The sequence below is a fragment of the Microcaecilia unicolor genome, chromosome 8 (assembly GCF_901765095.1).
Source record: "Microcaecilia unicolor chromosome 8, aMicUni1.1, whole genome shotgun sequence".
Lineage (NCBI taxonomy): Eukaryota > Metazoa > Chordata > Amphibia > Gymnophiona > Siphonopidae > Microcaecilia > Microcaecilia unicolor.
Genome location: NC_044038.1, coordinates 66,389,186 through 66,407,087, shown reverse-complemented (window position 1 = coordinate 66,407,087; position 17,902 = coordinate 66,389,186). Strand labels below are relative to the sequence as shown.

The 17,902-nt window shown below is 44.8% G+C and overlaps 1 protein-coding gene across 1 annotated transcript in view; it reads left to right on the top strand.

The window, feature by feature from the left end:
• RGS11 (regulator of G protein signaling 11) overlaps positions 1 to 16,432 on the top strand; it is a 167,236-nt gene extending 150,804 nt beyond the window's left edge. Inside the window, exon 20 of the mRNA XM_030212787.1 lies at positions 15,640 to 16,432. Within this exon, the coding sequence (XP_030068647.1) occupies positions 15,640 to 15,754 (115 nt within the window). The 3' untranslated portion in view covers positions 15,755 to 16,432. The remainder of the gene's footprint in view (positions 1 to 15,639) is intronic.
• The last annotated feature ends 1,470 nt before the right edge of the window (positions 16,433 to 17,902 follow it).

Sequence of the window (17,902 nt, the reverse complement as noted above, 5' to 3'; positions counted from 1 at the left end):
CAATTACAGGTTCTTCAGCTGGGACTATCATTTGTTCCCTCAGATTACTATGACTCTTTTTCTGTGCATGTTGATTTGTATACATTTTTTAGAAAGTTGCGCTTGAAGTTGGTTTTTCAGAATAAAGATGATGATAGTAGTAAAAAGAAGGAATTCCTAGACATCTATCATCCTACGTCTACATGAGTACCTCCCAGGGTTATTGACTCAATCATCCCATGCATTTTTGAATTCCGTTACCATTTTCATCTCCACTACCTACCTCAAAAGGTATCTAAATATCAGAGATAAATATGATTATACGAAAGGCTTCATGTATGTTCAGGCATCAGAAGTCACAGAATGAAACAATAACAGATATAAAATGTTGCTGTCCCTTTATTGGTGGGATGGAGCATGAGGATCATGCAAAAAAAAAAAAAAATGGTACAGCACTACTGGATAAACACAGTGCTAAACAGTGGTGATAATATTCAGGTTCAATGTGTCCCTGCCCCAGAGAGTTTACAGTCTAAGTGGGCCACTGAAGTAATGGGGGGAAGGAGGGGGGAGAGTGTAGAAAAGAGAATGCATATGAAGAGGATGAAAGAAAGCTAATCAATGTCCATCAGAGGGATGGGTGTGAAAGTTTATCCCCCATCACTACAAATATCAGTTCTGTACCCCTTGCACCTCCAAAACAGTCAAACTACACATTTTAGCTGTGATGCTGTGTATGTCCCCTGGTATATTACTACTACTACAAGGCATACACAGCGCTATACATCATACACGAAAAGACAGTCCCTGCTCAAAGAGCTCACAATCTAAATAGGACAGACACACAGACAGAACAACTAAGAGGTAAGGGATAAAAGGTACCTATGAATGCAGGGTTTACCTTGGACTATTAACTGTGGTGTGTCCCCCCCCCCCCCCCCCCCCCCACCCCGTATATTAGCTGTGAATGCAGGCTGTCCTGTAGAGTATTCGCTAAGAATTTTAGGTGTTTGAGGGCTGTGAATCTTGAGGTTGCTCTTTGATTTCGTATCCTTGCTTGGACACTTCAGCATTAATGCTTTCCTTTCACTTCCTCCTCGCTTTCATCATTCCTCCTTCCATCCCGTTTATGACCTGTAATTGAGTTAATGGTGAATGGATGTATCTGGTTGTATCTCGAAAGCACTTTCATAAATGAATTATGGTTTCATATTATGTTTAGCACCATCTGCTCCTGCTCAGGGCTTAGCATTCCTCTGACTGTGCTGAGTGCTGCCTACTTCCAGTACAGACACAAAGATTCCCAGATTCATGTGATCCAACAAATAAGGCTTTATTATCATGGATCTGGGTCAGCTCTAGCAACCGATGAAACCTTCTGCTCCTCCACAATTTCTCTCAGATATTACAGTTTGCTACCTTGGAAATAATTTATCATTTGAGATCTCTCATCCAGGAGCCATGACACACAGCCTCTCTCCTAACACCTTCCCAGCTAACACTCATCAGGAAATCATCACTTACAGGTTCTCCACTTCTTCCTCCAATGCACTTCTTACAGGGAGCCATCCATCACTTGTAACCCCTCTTCCTTTTCCTGCTTTGTTCTATCTAGTCATCAGGAATTCATTGGCTGTAGACTCTACTCTTTCTCTTCCAATTCTCATGAAAGAACGATGTACTGCTTCTTTCCTAAGTCTTTTTAGACGTCTCTAATCATTTGCATCATTGCTGGTTTCATTGCACTGTTAAAGATCTCTCACTGCACTATGGTTGGTCACATAATTGCACAACGATTCAACAAGTCTCTTCTGATAACATGCACATATGTCTGCCCATGTGCTGGAATCTATTTTGTGCATAAAGTGTATCGCAAAGATGTTATGCACAGAAGAGCATTTCAGCACATGTGCAGATGTGTAAGCGCACAACTGCAGATGCTGATTTGTGTGCAAGTCGTATCTGCCACTAGTGCATGTACCCTGTTCTGAGACTATCCCCTTTCACCTCAATTCCAGGAGCAGATGATGAAGGTGAAAGGGTAGGGTTACCATATGTCCGGTTTTACCTGGACATGTCCTCTTTTTAAGGGCACAACTGGGCATCTGGGCGGGTTTTGCAAGCCTGCCCGTTTGTCCGGATTTGTGGATGAATGGACAGGCTGGCGGGCGGATGTCCTATCCTCCCCTCCCCTCCTTTACCTTAATGTGGTTCCCTGGTGGTCTAGTGACTTCTTCAGGGCAGAAAAGAGCCCCCTCTTTCCTTCCCGGCGTATCTGCAGACTGCTTTGCTCCCGGCACCACTTCAAAATGGCTGCCGAGAGTTCAAGTGGCAGCCTCATGAGACTTCTGCTGAAGTCTTGCAAGGTCACTGCTTGAACTCTTGGCAGCCATTTTGAATTGGCGCTGGGAGCAAGAGAGGTCTACAGCCACGCCGGGCAGGAAAGAAGGGGCTCTTTCTTGCCCCGAAGAGGCCACTAGACCACTAGGGCACTATAATAAAGATACAGGAGAGGAGAGGAGGAGGAGTGAATAGAGTCATGTGGGTGGAGGGAGGCTGGAAAATTGGGGAGAGGATATACATGGGGGGAGAGAAAGGGAACCTGGCCTTCTTTGTGGGAGTCAAAGTGACAGGGGGCAAGGTGGGGTGTGACCGGGGGTGGAGTAGAGGTGTGGCAGGGGGGCAGGGTGGGGATGTGACAGGGAGTGGGGCATGTGTCCTCTTTTTCCTTAGGGCAAATATGGCAACCCTATGAAAGGGGATAGACTCGGGAGTAACCTAAAGAAATATTTCTTTACAGAAAGGGTGGTGGATGCCTGTAGTGGAAAGAAAAACTATCTCAATTTAAAAAAAGCTTGAGATAAGCACAGAGGATCTCTAAGGGAAAGGGAGAGACAGTGGATAGTGTAGATGGGCAGACTGGATGGACCATATGGTTTTTATGTGCCTTCATTTTCTCTAGGTCCATGTTAGCACACATTTTTGTACATTATTTGGTTACTGCACTGGGGAGCAAAATTGTTGCATTAGGCAGCAGTGTGCTAAAAGTGAGTGCACGACTCTAACGCTGGGTTTCTGTCCTATCCCCAGAGAGTTTCACCATATGAAGCACAACTGAGGTGAGGTGTCCACAGTAACTGGTTTTGGCTTGAAGACTAGGGAAAGGGCAAAGGTTGGCTGTCTGTTCTTGTTTCACATGTTCTGGTCTGTCCTTTTGAGGAAAGTGGTTCTGGCTGGCTGGTGCTGGGAACTGAATCAAAACAAATGAACAATTTCCTGCAGGAAGGAAGCTTTCAGAGCAGTAACAGCAGCTTCATATTACACTTGATTCATTACTGGTTTATAATTTTTCAATGAAAGCTCCTTCATAAGAACGGGGTGGCAATACATCCTGCCGTTGCCAACCGTGCTGCCACCAATCTCCCTGCATGTGAAGAGAGATCCCGCTTACTGTACCTGAATGTAACTCACCTTGTGCTACGACTGAAAAAGGTGTGACCTAAACCCAAAATTCCCTCCCTCGCTTCCCTTTGCTTGTCAGTATCGCCTGTTAGGAGCAGTAATAAATTTGTGCCAGGTTATGCCTGACAGATCACTAACCTAGATGAAATGTTTTGTCACCAACCTGGAACATTTTGGAACGGGCTTCCCTTTTCTCATTGCAGCAGGTACGGAAGGCAGAACCCCCATCCCCCTCTTACTGAACCCAAGCTGAAACCTTTTTTAGCATGGATTAGGATAGTGCTTCTCAGCTCAGTCCTCAGGGCACACCCAGCCAGGCAAGTTTTCAGGATATTTATTTTATTTTATTTATACATTTCTAGCCCGCTTATTCCCTATATCCAATTAATGTGCATGAGATAAGTTTGCACGCCAAGGAGACAGTGCATACAAACCTATCCCATGCATAGTCATTGTGGATATCCTGGAAACCTGACTGGCTGTGAGTGCCCAAGGACTGGTTGAGAAACTCTGGATTATGGGTTTGTTTATTATCTTGTGACTCAGTGTAGTGTTGCTTTGTTTGAATTTCACTACATTCATGAGATGTTCTTGTTTGGCTTCATTTTTCAAATGGTTTTCATTTAATTAAAACAAAAGTCAAGCACTAGCAGCCAGCCCTGGGCCTCTCCCTTCCCTATGAAAAAACCCAAATATGTTGCCAAAAATGAAAACAAATTCCCAGAAGTGGCATAGCTACGGGTGGGCCTGAGTGGGCACAGAACGAAGCCCTGCAGATCACAAGGCTTCGTTCTGTTTCTGTGAGTCTGATGTCCATGCAGGACGTCAGAATCAGAAAAAGAACGAAGGAAGAAGAGGACCTCTGCTGGCAGGGGTTGGGGTCCGCCGCTGCCAGCAAAGGTAGCAGATGGCGACGGCGGGTTCACGGTGGGAGGGGGGGGTTGAGAGGGTTGTCGGCAGGGGGGTTCAGGGCTAAATCTATGGGGGTCCAGGCCCCCGTGGCCCCACGTAGCTAAGCCCCTGGTTACTATATATTACACAATTCTCCCTACTCAGAAGCAGGAGTAATTATCCATGCCTGAAAGTGTGATTTCTGTCACTTTTTCAAGTATTTTATAAATACAAGTAGGCACCTGCTTGTCTTTGTAAAACAGCTCCTCAGGAGGCATCCATTTACCTTCTTACACCAGACACCCTGTTAGAAAATGACCCTCCTAGGGTAATACTTCCACCTAGGGTGAGAACCTATTCTATATTGGAATCTGGGTGCCCAGATTCCATTATCGAATAGTGGCATAACTCACCATGAACGGGTGTGTATTTGTACACCAAGCAGTATTTTAAAAGAGGCCATTTGCATGTGTAGATACAAAAATAACTTTATAAAATTGCTTCCTAAATGCTGATTTAGCCGTGTAAATTGTCTCCTTCATGCATTTAGATGACACGCTCCAGATGGCATGTTTTAGGTGGGATCAGAAAACACTGTCACGAAATATGTAGCCACCCACCTGGAGTTACCCCGCAGCCACTTAGAGGGTCTATCCCCAGCACAGCTCAAGTCCACCTGCACTTCCGCTTGTGCTCTACACTAGCACCCTCCTCCCACTGACTGGGTCTCAACTGCCTCTGGGCGAGTCTCCCACTCTCAAATTATCCCCAGTGATTTCTAGGTTACTGGGGGCCACACTCCCAGTGGTCCCACAGTTCTTAGAAAGCACTCACAGACCCAACACACACGCTACCAAGATTCTTAGTCAGTCCAGACAAGCAGAGGCAATAAACCAGTGGCTTAGCCAGACTGCTAATTTTGGATGGGCCTGAACCCAAAGTGGGTGGGCACAAAATTTTCTCTCTACCCCCCTCCCCCAGCAAAATTTAGTCACGCTAATCAGATGCATTTGTCACACAGGGTAAAGTGCTGCTTTTCAGTGCATCAGATTTCAGAAAATTTATTTAATAGCCTAACACCCTTTTCAGTGAGCTTTGAGAGGCAAAAACCTCCTGCCTCAGGTCAGTATAATGCTGTTACGGTATCCTCGCCTGACCTAAGGAAGGAAGTATTGGTCTCTGAAACTTCATTAACACAGGTACCATATTACTTTATCCTAAATTAAAATAAAATTATTTTCTTTACCTTTCTTGTATGGCCATTTACTTTTTCTCATTGTGTCGCTCCCAGTCTCTAGATTCTGCTTTCCTTCGTTTTCGCTTAACTCTTCTGCCAGGTTTTCCTGGCCATTTGTCATTTTTCTCTCCTTTTTCTTTGCTTTCTTCAATATTTTTCTGCCTCTCTCTCTCTCTGTCCTGATTTAATTTATTCTTACTATCCATTCTTTAATTTCCTTCATCTACTTATGGCTTTTCATCTTTTTCTCACCCTTGTTCTCCCCATGCTCCTTCCTCTTATTCTCCAGTTTTTCACTACTCCCCTTTTCCATCCAGCAGCTCTCCTCTTTCTCTCCCCATCCTTCCAGTCTCCCCTCTCTCTCCATATCCTTCCAGTAGTCTCCCCTCTTTCTTTCTGCATCCTTCCGTCCAGTGTCACCTCTTTCTCCCTACCCTTCCATCCAGCATCTTCCCTCTTTCTCTCCCCATCCTTCCATCCATCTACCCTCTCTCCTGATCCTTCCATCTAATGTCTCTCTCTCCCTCTTTCTAACCAGTGTCTCTGTATCTCTCTACCCTTTTCTGTTCAGTGTCCCTTCTCTCTCCTCATCCTTCCAGTCTCTCCCCTTTCTCTCTGCATCCTTTCATCCATCTCCCCTCTTTCTCTCCCCATCCTTCCATCCAGAGTCTCTCTCCCCATCCATCCATTTTCCCTCTTTCTCTCCCCATCCTTCCATCTGTTTTCCCTCTTTCTCTGCCATCCTTCCATCTGTTTTCCCTCTTTTCTCCCCATCCTTCCATCAGTTTTCTCTCTTTCTCCCCATCCTTCCATGTTTTCCCTCTTTCTCCCCATCCTTCCATGTTTTCCCTCATTCTCTGCCATCCTTCCATCTGTTTTCCCTTTCTCTGCCATCCTTCCATCTGTTTTCCCTCTTTTGCTCCCCATCCTTCCATGTTTTCCCTCTTTCTCTGCCATCCTTCCATCTGTTTTCCCTCTTTTCTCTTTTCCTCGAGGCCCGCCCTGCATGCCAGTGCCAGCCCCAGCCCCAGCTCCCATTGCCGGCCACTGCTGCTTTTCCTGTTGAGCAGCAGGGCCGGCGCTACAAAAAGAAGAAGCGCTCAGCTGACTGAGCAGAGCGCTAACGCTAAGGATGAAAATGTTTAAAAAAAAAAAAAAAGCGCGGCACCGGCAGGCACTGTCTAGGCAGCCTTGAGGCATTGGCTGCTAGCTCTGCAGGCTCCTCCCATCTCTTACGTTACTGCCCCTGCGTCGCTCCAGGGGCAGTGACGTAGGAGACGGGAGGAGCCTGCGAGCCAGCAGCCAATGCCTCAAGGCTGCCTAGACAGTGCCTGCCGGTGCTGCGCTTTCTTTTTTTAAACATTTTTCGTCCTTAGCGTTAGCGCTCTGCTCAGTCAGCTGAGCGCTTCTTCTTTTTGTAGTGCCGGCCCTGCTGCTCTGTAATTAGCCATATAAAAAGGAGATGTTCCTAGGGCTATGTGTAGGCTGGGGCGGGGCCAGCATTAGGGAGTGCAAACAGGGCATGTGGCCTGGGTCCGTATGTTACAGGAGACCCCAAACCAGTGGTGTGCTGGTAAAGTTTTGACACCAAGCTCTCTCTCCAGGCATAGCCAGCCCTGCAATTTGAGGGGGTGGTGCCAGGGATGGACTGGGGAGGGGAACACATTCCTCTCTCTCCCCCCCCCCTCCCCACTGTTCAGGCCTGCTAGGCATACTTTTTGATGACAGGGATGCTCAGAGCCAAAAACAAGCAGCAGGAAGCAACAGCACTCCATTTATTTGGCTGTCGGCTTGGCATCTCCACCAGCAAAGTAAAAGGGAGTTCTGGAGGGGGCTCAAGACCAAATTTGGGAGATGGTTGTTAAAATAGCCCCCCGGGGGTACTACTTTAACAACTACAGCTACCGAAATTCTTAAAAGCGTAACAAACAGCTCTCATGAGCCACTGTGAGCCAGCTCCAGCACACCACTACCCCAAACCTATCTAAATCTGAAAGAATGCATCCTCTCTGCAAATAGCACACACTATTACTGGTAAATGAAAAACATAAAGTGCTATATTTTTTTCTGCTCAGTTTTGTTTGTTAATGACATAGGATATGTTGTTAACATCTCTCAAGTCACTGCAAATGACACCCCATCCTTAGAAGATGCTAATTGTAGGCAGAGGAAAGGTAGAGTGCACAGGGAGAGATATAACCAACAGATTAAAAAAAAGGAGAAGATATGAACTACACCTAGAATATTGTATCTAGTTCTGGGGGCCATACCTCATAAAGGATATAGAAAGGCTGGAGATGAAAAGAAACCAAATGGCTCATAGGCCACAGAATGGAATGCAAAAGCAAAATAAATTAAGGTGGAACAAAAAGATATGGAGGGACCCAAAGACAAAACACACACCAAAATATCAAATGTTGAAGCACATACCAGGAAATGTAAATGGAAAGTGATGACCACAAATGCTCGCAGTCTTGGCAACAAAGTTCATGACCTTCAAGCCCTGATGTTGGAGGCAGACTTAGACGTTGTTGCAATCACAGAGACATGGCTCAATGGTTCCCATGAATGGGATGCAAACATACCAGGCTATAATCTATTTAGGAAGGATAGAGAGGGTCGTAAAGGTGGAGGAGTAGCCCTATATGTGAGAAATGATATCACAGCAACCGAAATGACAGGGACCTGAGGTAAGGAAGAAGCGATATGGATCACCTTAAAAAGAGATGATAGAACCTCTGTCCACGTGGGTGTTGTCTACAGACCTCCAACACAATTGGAAGAATTAGATAAAGACCTGATCGCAGATATTCAAAAGTTGGGAAAAAAGAGAGAGGTGCTGTTGCTGGGAGATTTCAATCTGCCGGATGTAGATTGGAAGGTTCCGTCTGCGGAATCGGAAAGAAGTAGAGAGATTGTGGATGCTTTCCAAAGTGCTCTGCTCAGACAAATGGTCATGGAACCCACGAGGGAGGGAGCGACGCTGAATCTGGTGCTCACAAATGCGGATAGCGTGTCAAATGTCCAAGTGGGTGCCCACCTGGGCGGCAGTGACCATCAAACGGTTTGGTTTGATATAACGGCTGAAGAGGAGGGTGGCCACTCAAAACTCAAAGTCCTGGATTTCAAGCATGCTGACTTTAGTAAAATGGGGGAATACCTAAGGAAGGAGCTGATGGGCTGGGAGGACGTACGAGAAGTGGAAGGACAGTGGTCCAGGCTGAAAGAAGCTATAAATAGGGCCACAAACCTTTATGTAAGGAAAGTAAATAAAAGCAAGAGAAAAAGGAAACCACTATGGTTCTCCAAGCAAGCGGCTGAGCAAATAAAGGCTAAAGAGTTCGCATTCCAGAAATACAAAAAAACTCAAGACAAGGAACACGGGGAGGAATACCAGAGGAAACTGAAAGAAGCCAAGAGAGAGGTACGTCTGGCGAAAGCGCAAGTGGAAGAACAAATGGCTATGAAAGGTCAGGAGGGGTGACAAAAATTTCTTCAGGTATATTAGTGAAAGGAGAATGACTAAAAAGGGAATTGTGAGACTAAAAGATACTGCAAACCGCTATGTAGATAATGATGAAGAAAGGCAAATTTGCTAAATAGATACTTTTGTTCTGTTTTTACTGAAGAAAATCCAGGAGAAGGACCACGATGGACTGGCAAAAGTTCATTTGAGAATGGAGTGGATATAGCACCGTTCACGGAAGAGAGTGTGTTTCAACAACTAGAAAAACTAAAGGTGGACAAAGCCATGGGACCGGATGGGATCCACCCCAGGATATTGAGGGAGCTCAGAGAGGTTCTGGCGGGTCCTCTTAAAGATTTGTTTAATAAATCCTTAGAAATGGGAGAGGTTCCGAGGGATTGGAGAATGGCGGAGGTGGTTCCTCTTCACAAAAGTGGTGATAGGGAAGAAGCTGGAAACTACAGGCCGGTAAGCCTCACTTCGATTATTGGAAAAGTAATGGAAGCGATGCTGAAGGAAAGGATAGTGAATTTCCTGGAAGAAAATGAGTTGCAAGATCCAAGACAACATGGTTTTACCAAAGGGAAATCGTGCCAAACGAATCTCATTGAATTCTTTGATTGGGTGACTGGAGAATTGAACTGTGGACGTGCTTTAGACGTAATCTACTTAGATTTCAGCAAGGCTTTTGACACGGTTCCCCACAGGAGGCTCTTAAATAAACTGGATGGGCTGAAGATAGGACCCAAAGTGGTGAACTGGATTAGGAACTGGTTGACGGACAGGCGTCAGAGGGTGGTGGTGAATGGAGTTCGCTCGGAGGAGGGAAAGGTGAGTAGTGGAGTGCCTCAGGAATCGGTGCTGGGGCCGATTCTGTTCAATATATTTGTGAGTGACATTGCCGAAGGGTTAGAAGGTAAAGTTTGCCTATTTGCGGATGATACTAAGATTTGTAACACTGTGGACACCCCGGAGGGAGTGGAAAACATGAAAAAGGATCTGAAAAAGCTAGAAGAATGGTCTAAGGTTTGGCAATTAAAATTCAATGCGAAGAAATGCAAAGTGATGCACTTAGGGAGTAGAAATCCAAAAGAGGCATATGTGTTAGGTGGTGAGAGTCTGCTAGGTACGGATGGGGAGAGGGATCTTGGGGTAATAGTATCTGAGGATCTGAAGGCGATGAAACAGTGTGACAAGGCGGTGGCCATAGCTAGAAGGTTACTAGGCTGTATAGAGAGAGGTGTGACCAGCAGAAGAAAAGAGGTGTTGATGCCCCTGTACAAGTCGTTGGTGAGGCCCCACCTGGAGTATTGTGTTCAGTTTTGGAGGTCGTATCTTGCTAAGAATGTAAAAAGAATTGAAGCGGTGCAAAGAAAAGCTAAGAGGATGGCATGGGATTTGCATTACAAGACGTATGAGGAGAGACTTGCGGACCTGAACATGTATACCCTGGAGGAAAGAAGAAACAGGGGTGATATGATACAGACGTTCAAATATTTGAAAGGTATTAATCCGCAAACAAACTTTTTCCGGAGATGGGAAGGCGGTAGAATGAGAGGGCATAAAATGAGATTGAAGGGGGGCAGACTCAAGAAGAATGTCAGGAAGTATTTTTTCAAGGAGAGGGTGGTGGATGCTTGGAATGCCCTCCCGCGGGAGGTGGTGGAGATGAAAACGGTAACGGAATTCAAACATGCGTGGGATAAACATAAAGGAATCCTGTGCAGAAGGAAGGGATCCTCAGGAGCTTAGCCTAGAATGGGTGGCAGAGCTGGTGGTTGGGAGGCGGGGCTAGTGCTGGGCAGACTTATACGGTCTGTGCTGGGGCTGGTGGTTGGGAGGCGGGACTAGTGCTGGGCAGACTTATACGGTCTGTGCTGGGGCTGGTGGTTGGGCGGCGGGGATAGTGCTGGGCAGACTTATACGGTCTGTGCCAGAGCTAGTGGTGGGAGGCAGGGATAATGCTGGGCAGACTTATACGGTCTGTGCCAGAGCTGGTGGTGGGAGGCGGGACTGGTAGTTGGGAGGCGGGGATAGTGCTGGGCAGACTTATAGGGTCTGTGCCAGAGCTGGTGGTTGGGAGGCGGGGATAGGGCTGGCCAGACTTATACGGTCTGTGCACTGAAGAGGACAGTACAAATAAAAAAGTAGCACATGTGAATTTATCTTCTTGGGCAGACTGGATGGACCGTGCAGGTCTTTTTCTGCCGTCATCTACTATGTTTACTATGACCCCACCAGTACTGTGCCCAAAACAGCATCAGCAGCTTCAGAGCTAGGGGACAGGGCTGGAGATTGGTTTGTTTGGCTCCCACTCCTCCAACTAGAAATATGTTCTGCTGCCACTGGAATGGCTTAAAACTGTATACACCTGAGGAGAATGGAGACGGGGGATATGATGGTGACATTCAGATACCTTAAAGGATACATATCAGACACAAGAAGTACACTTAAAGGAAGCCTTCCAGAAGGCATGATTTGGGTGAGATCAGAAAATAACACATGTACTTGTAGCCATATTAAAATTAGGGGGCTGTGTGTAGGCTGAGGCAGGGGTGGCATTAGAACACATGAAGCACTGCTCCTAGTGCAGCAGTGGCTGAAGTTCTTTGGGATTCTGCAGCGCGTGTTGGGCTGTTTCTTGCTCAGAGGTTGATGAGCTGGAGATTCTGAAGAACAGATAGGACCCTGCCCAGCAGGGGTCATCTCTGAAGGAAGTGCTTTGTGATTCAGCTACATAGGCTCGAGTGGGTCTCTCAACAAGTGTGGGAATGGCAGCCATTTTAAGTTTGGGTCCCTTCAAGCCTGGAGCAGGAACAGGACATCTGTCAGCTGTTCCTCCTCAGCCATTCTTCTTCAGCAATCTCAGCTTTTCTCATCAAGGGAAGATTCCTTGGAGCCACAGGAGATTTCTGGAGGATCCCTGGGGACAGAAGTTCCTTTCTGTCCAGAGTTAATATTATTGCTCCATGGGACATTTCTCCATAAGCGTTCTCAGAAAGATCAGGACCTTGCTGTTACTTTTTAAACCTCCACAGCGGCGGAGAGTAGCAGAAGAAGCACAAGGCTATTGAGACAGACATGGGGGAAGCCACTGCTTGCCCTGGGTTTGATAGAATTGAATGTTGTTACTAATTGGGTTTCACTGCCAAGTATTGGTCACTGTTGGAAACAGGATACTGGGCTAGATAGACCATTGGTCTGACCCAGTATGGCTATTCTTTTGTTCTTATCCCTTTTACAGAAGAAATGATGCTTTGGAGAACAGATCACAGGGGCTAGACTCAGGAACAACACTAGGAAATATTTATTTGCAGAAATAGTGATATTATTAACATTTGTATAGCGCTATCAGACGCACGCAGCGCTGAACACCTGACGCAGAGAGACAAGTCCCTGCTCGATAGAGCTTACTACTACTTAACATTTCTAGAGCGCTACTAGGGTTATGCAGCGCTGTACAAATTAGTAACCAAGGACGGTCCCTGCTCAGAAGAGCTTACAATCTAAAGGACGAAATGTCAAGTTGGGGTAGTCTAGATTTCCTGAGTAGAAGTGTTGTGATTAGGTGCCGAAAGCGACATTGAAGAGGTGGGCTTTGAGCAATGATTTGAAGACGGGCAGGGAGGGGGCCTGGCGTATGGGCTCAGGAAGTTTGTTCCAAGCATGGGGTGAGGCGAGGCAGAAAGGGCGGAGCCTAGAGTTGGCGGTGGTGGAGAAGGGTACTGAAAGGAGGGATTTGTCTTGAGAGCGGAGGTTACGGGCAGGGACGTAAGGGGAGATGAGGGTAGAGAGGTAAGGAGGGGCTGCTGATCGAGTGAATTTGTAGGTTAGTAGGAGAAGCTTGAACTCTATGCGGTATCTGATTGGAAGCCAGTGAAGTGACTTGAGGAGAGGGGTGATATGAGTATATCGGTCAAGGCGGAAGATAAGACGTGTGGCAGAGTTCTGGGTGGACTGAAGGGGGGATAGGTGGCTAAGTGGGAGGCAGGTGAGGAGTAGGTTGCAGTAGTCAAGGCGAGAGGTAATGAGAGAGTGGATGAGAGTTCGGGTGGTGTGCTCAGAGAGGAAGGGGCAAATTTTGCTAATGTTGTAGAGGAAGAAGCGACAGGTCTTGGCTATCTGCTGGATATGCGCAGAGAAGGAGAGGGAGGAGTCGAAGATGACACCGAGGTTGCGGGCAGATGAGACGGGGATGATGTGGGTGTTATCAGCTGAGATAGAGAGTGAAGGGAGAGGAGAAGTGGGTTTGGTTGGGAAAACAATAAGTTCAGTCTTGGCCATGTTCAGTTTCAGGTGGCGGTTGGACATCCAGGCAGCAATGTCGGATAAGCAGGCCGATACTTTGGCCTGGGTTTCCGCAGTGATGTCTGGTGTGGAGAGATACAGCTGGGTGTCGTCAGCATAAAGATGATAGTGGAAACCATGAGATGCGATCAGGGATCCTAAGGAAGAGGTGTAGATTGAAAAAAGGAGGGGCCCAAGGACAGATGCCTGAGGAACTCCAACAGAGAGCGGGATATCTAAAAATACAGACAGACAAGATAATTAAGGGCGAGGAAATGTATATAACAGGCTTCCAGAGGAGATAGTAATGCAATTCAAAAAAAGTGCAGGATAAGCACAGAAGATCTCTAGTGGCAAAGATGATGGTAAAGAAGCACTGGAGGTAACCTGCATTGAGCAGCAGTTAAACCCCAAAGTAAACAACAGTGGAATGACTACATCAGACTTCCAAGGTGGCTGAGGTGATCTGCACGGAAGAACTATGGTTAAAACCCAAATTTCAATATTTTGTGGATAACAATCTCACTAATTTGGGTGGCTGTGAAGAATACTACAAGACATGGTAATAAAACATGGTAGGGACCCTGGTTGTTGTTTTAAAGTCTTGATCTTGTAAGAATCAATGTTGAGGATAACAAGGTTTAATATGACCTACCAGTGAAGCAAGTACTTCTAACAGATTTTGGGTATACTTGGATAAAGGGCTGGGAAATCAGATAAATATCAGGGTGGGAATAGGGAAGAGTTAGAGTGGTGTTGCACGAGATATTTACTGTCTAAAATGGAAACTTCTTAGCTGGGCAAGGGATGGGACAACTTCCCCATGAGAAAAGACTAAAGAGTTTAGGGCTGTTCAATTTGGAGAAGAGGTGTCTGAGAGGGGATATGCACACTATCTATATAGGTGCAGTTATAATTTTGTCTAAATCTGCCACAATTGTCTATTTAACTAAAAAAAAGTACCGGTACAAAAGCAGGTGCATATGTCCTCGGGTGCTCTGTACCCACAGCATATTCCAGAGTGAAAGTATGAGTGTACTTCCTCTTTTTAATTTGGTGCAATCTATGGATAGTCTGAAAATTGTCGCATTATAACTGCATAATCTTGAGAATCAGTCACTTGTGCTTCATATAGCTGCCAGCAGATGTTACCCCTGCTCTGTGTACAGAACCTGGGCTGATCCTTACTCTGTGACTGGGAGCATGGGGAGAGTGTAATGAAATGCACACCTAGTAGCTCATCGCTAATCCACTCCATGGGGAACAAGACTGCCGCTTGCTTTTTATGGTCCAGAGAATACATTTGTCTTATAGCACCTTGCCCAATGAAAGCTGTAGTGGCAGCAAACAAATAAAAGATTGCAAATATCACAAAATGATCATACTGCAAGCTCATTCAGTACATGTGAAGGAAGCAACGTTTTACACCGAGTAAGAAAATTAGAGATTTCTTTATTTATTGGGATTTATTAACTACCTTTATGAAGAGATTCACCCAAGGCAGTGTACAGCAGGTACAGTTTAACATAAAACTTATAATTTTGTTAACAGCATATCAATAGTAAAATAACCAAAAATAAACATAAATATAATAAATGAGGTAAACTTGAAAACAGTAAATTGAAACCTAATGATAGAATTACCATGAAACAGCATCAAAAATATACACATTTAACAGCAGTGGAATTCAAATACCAGAGATTTAATACAATGTTAGCATAATACTAATGATACACCTAATAAGAGACAGAAAAAGCTTCTAATTCAGAACAAACCTAGTATCCAGCAGCATATAGATACAGTTCAAACTCCTCTTACTGATTTACAAGGGCCTAGTTAAACTACGCTGAGCTGGCCAATATTCAGCCATTACTCAGTGCTGCTCAATATGAGCTTTGACCATGGTGGCACTCTACAGGCAATGTGTGTGTGTGTGTGGGGGGGGGGGGGGGGGGGTCTGGGGGCAGAGCTGGGAGTTATACAGGCACAGTGCCAGTGTCCACATACCAAACTGGGCAAACTGGACCATAAAAAAAAACAATGCTAACTTTGCGTGGTTAGGTATGCAGGTTTGGCGCTGAATATTGGCTGTACAGACATAACATTAGGGTGCTGCCACAGACTCAGATATCAGGTGCTGGTGCCCAGACACAGCCTGGCATTGAATATCCAGGTCTAACTTAGCTGACAACAGTTGGTGTTAAACAAAAGAGTTTTATTTTTACTACATTTTTGCTTATTTCTGGTATTATTTCACAAACATTTACACAATATAAAAATAAACCCTGATCTGTTTGTTTTTATTGTCCTTGTACAGGTCCAGGTTGTCTCTGGAACACCAGATTTATCCTTCAGATCCATTCTATCAGACTCAGGACAACAATGTTGGGCAGGAAAAAGAAGGTATCCTCAGAACCTCCACAGCCCTCTAAGAAAAGACTGAGAGAGATTTACTGCTTACTATATATATTGTGGCTTTTTAAAAATCAGAGCTGCCTTTAATTGGGACCAGCACACAGAGAGTTAGTGACCTGCAGTACAAAAAGTTTAGTTAAGCATGGGTTTAGTAATGTAGGATTAATATGTAAACCCAGGCATTCTAGTCACTAATAATATGTATGAACAAAAACCTGAGGGAAAAAATTAGAAATTATTCGTGATGAGTTAGCGCAAACCAGTCCTCAGTGTTTGAGACAGCTTCTACTCTCATTTACTCAAAGGGCTGAGCTGGGATCAGGTCGAGAATCGCTCACAAGTCTCCTGCTTCTCTTCATGGGCAGCACTAAAGGGTGTCTCAGGTTTAGACTTGCTGGGATTTATGTTCTAGAATAAGGAGTGCACAGGAATACTGGAGTGCATAGTCCATAAGTGCTCAAGAAAAGGTTTCAAAGTTAGAAGGGAAATAACTAAAAAAAACAGGGCAATACCAAAACAAACTCATAGAAATAGTTCCCCAAACAATTGCCATTAAACTCTGAGGGGAGCCAGGTTTTATTGCTGTGCAAATAAGAAACTCGGGATCCATTTTGTGTATGAAGAGATACAGCACTGAAAAACCTGTAGATGGCACACAGACCTGACATACACAAACTAGAGAGAGCGCAGTACTGAGAAACTGTTGCAGGAATTGATGCATAAATTTATGATACTTCAGGAGTCAGACAGCACACCAGAATGAGAGAGAAATCTTCTTTATTTGCCAGCAAACAAAGTAGAACATCAGCATTAAGTCTCTTCTTCTCTTTCTCAGCTCTCTTTGTCTCTCTCTCAGCTCTCTGTGTCTTTGTGGCTTCTGTCTCAGCTGCTTCTCTTCTTATGCTGTCTTCTCCTTCTTCTGTCTGTTCCTTCTGTCCTTCTCTTTCTTCTGAGCTCCTTCTGACGTAACCTGCTTCTTCTCCCACTTAAATACAGTTCTATCTAGCCTAGCCTAGCCCCCTTACTCTCCAATTGGTTAAGGAATAGATTGATTACCTTGCCTCAACCAATCAGTTCTATACAAATATCAGTTACATAGGTTCCAGACATCCTAAACTGACCTGTGACCTGGGGCCCCTTACACCAGACATTTGGTCTCCAGAACTCCTGCATGTTATTATGATTGATTTCTCATCTATAGCTTAACCTGGGTTCCCTTAGAGGATAATGGATATTCTTACATTTATTATTCTCATATTCCTAGTACTAACTGCTAACTAAACTCTGGCATTCATTAAAGGGGTCAAGGGCCAATCTTACTTAATAGCATACATATCAGGTTATTACTTTCAAGACCATTTCTACATTTTACCTATAATTAATCAAGGAGAAGAGAGCTGACTAGTCCTGACCTTTTTCACCTATCAGCTTCCTTCACAGAACTAGCTAAGACCACAGAAAACTCAAAACACATGTTGGCCTCTTCACTGCAGACAAAGAGTAATACAGAATTTAACAGACATTCTACACAGACACAAAACTTATTAATTTACACAGAATACAGCATATTCTAAAGTAAGCATCCTTATAAGACATATTCTACATACTTATAATGGTCTCTATCTATATCTAAGCTATCTCCTTATAACAAAATCTACATATCAAGAACTTCTGAAATTATTTCAGCTTTAAACTACAGCATGTCTGGCTCATTCCTTTATTCATTCATAATAGTTTACAGCTGTGCCAGCATTTAGCAATCCATCACTCACAAGGGTGAAAGAAATTCCTGTCTCTGACCTTTTTAACCTTTTGCTCGGCAAGCTAGACATTGAAATAATATGAACCATCTGGCATTTCTTCACTTTAGTTGCAAGGTAAAAAGTTAGAATTCAAACTTCAAGCTTTTAATATCATTTCTTATGTATATAATTTCTCAGAGTTAACACTTTCTTTGCCCATGGCTGCCTCATTCCCCCCCCTTTGAGACTAAAATCAGCTTATGCAGAGATAAGTCTCACAACTCAAACTCTGGAGATTATAGTGGTCCTAACTAGGAATAGACTTATGAACCACCATTACCCTACTTGTTAAGGTCCGACGGCATACTGCCGAAGCACATGAGGCCAGGAAACAAAACAACAACCCTGCTAAAACTAAGACTA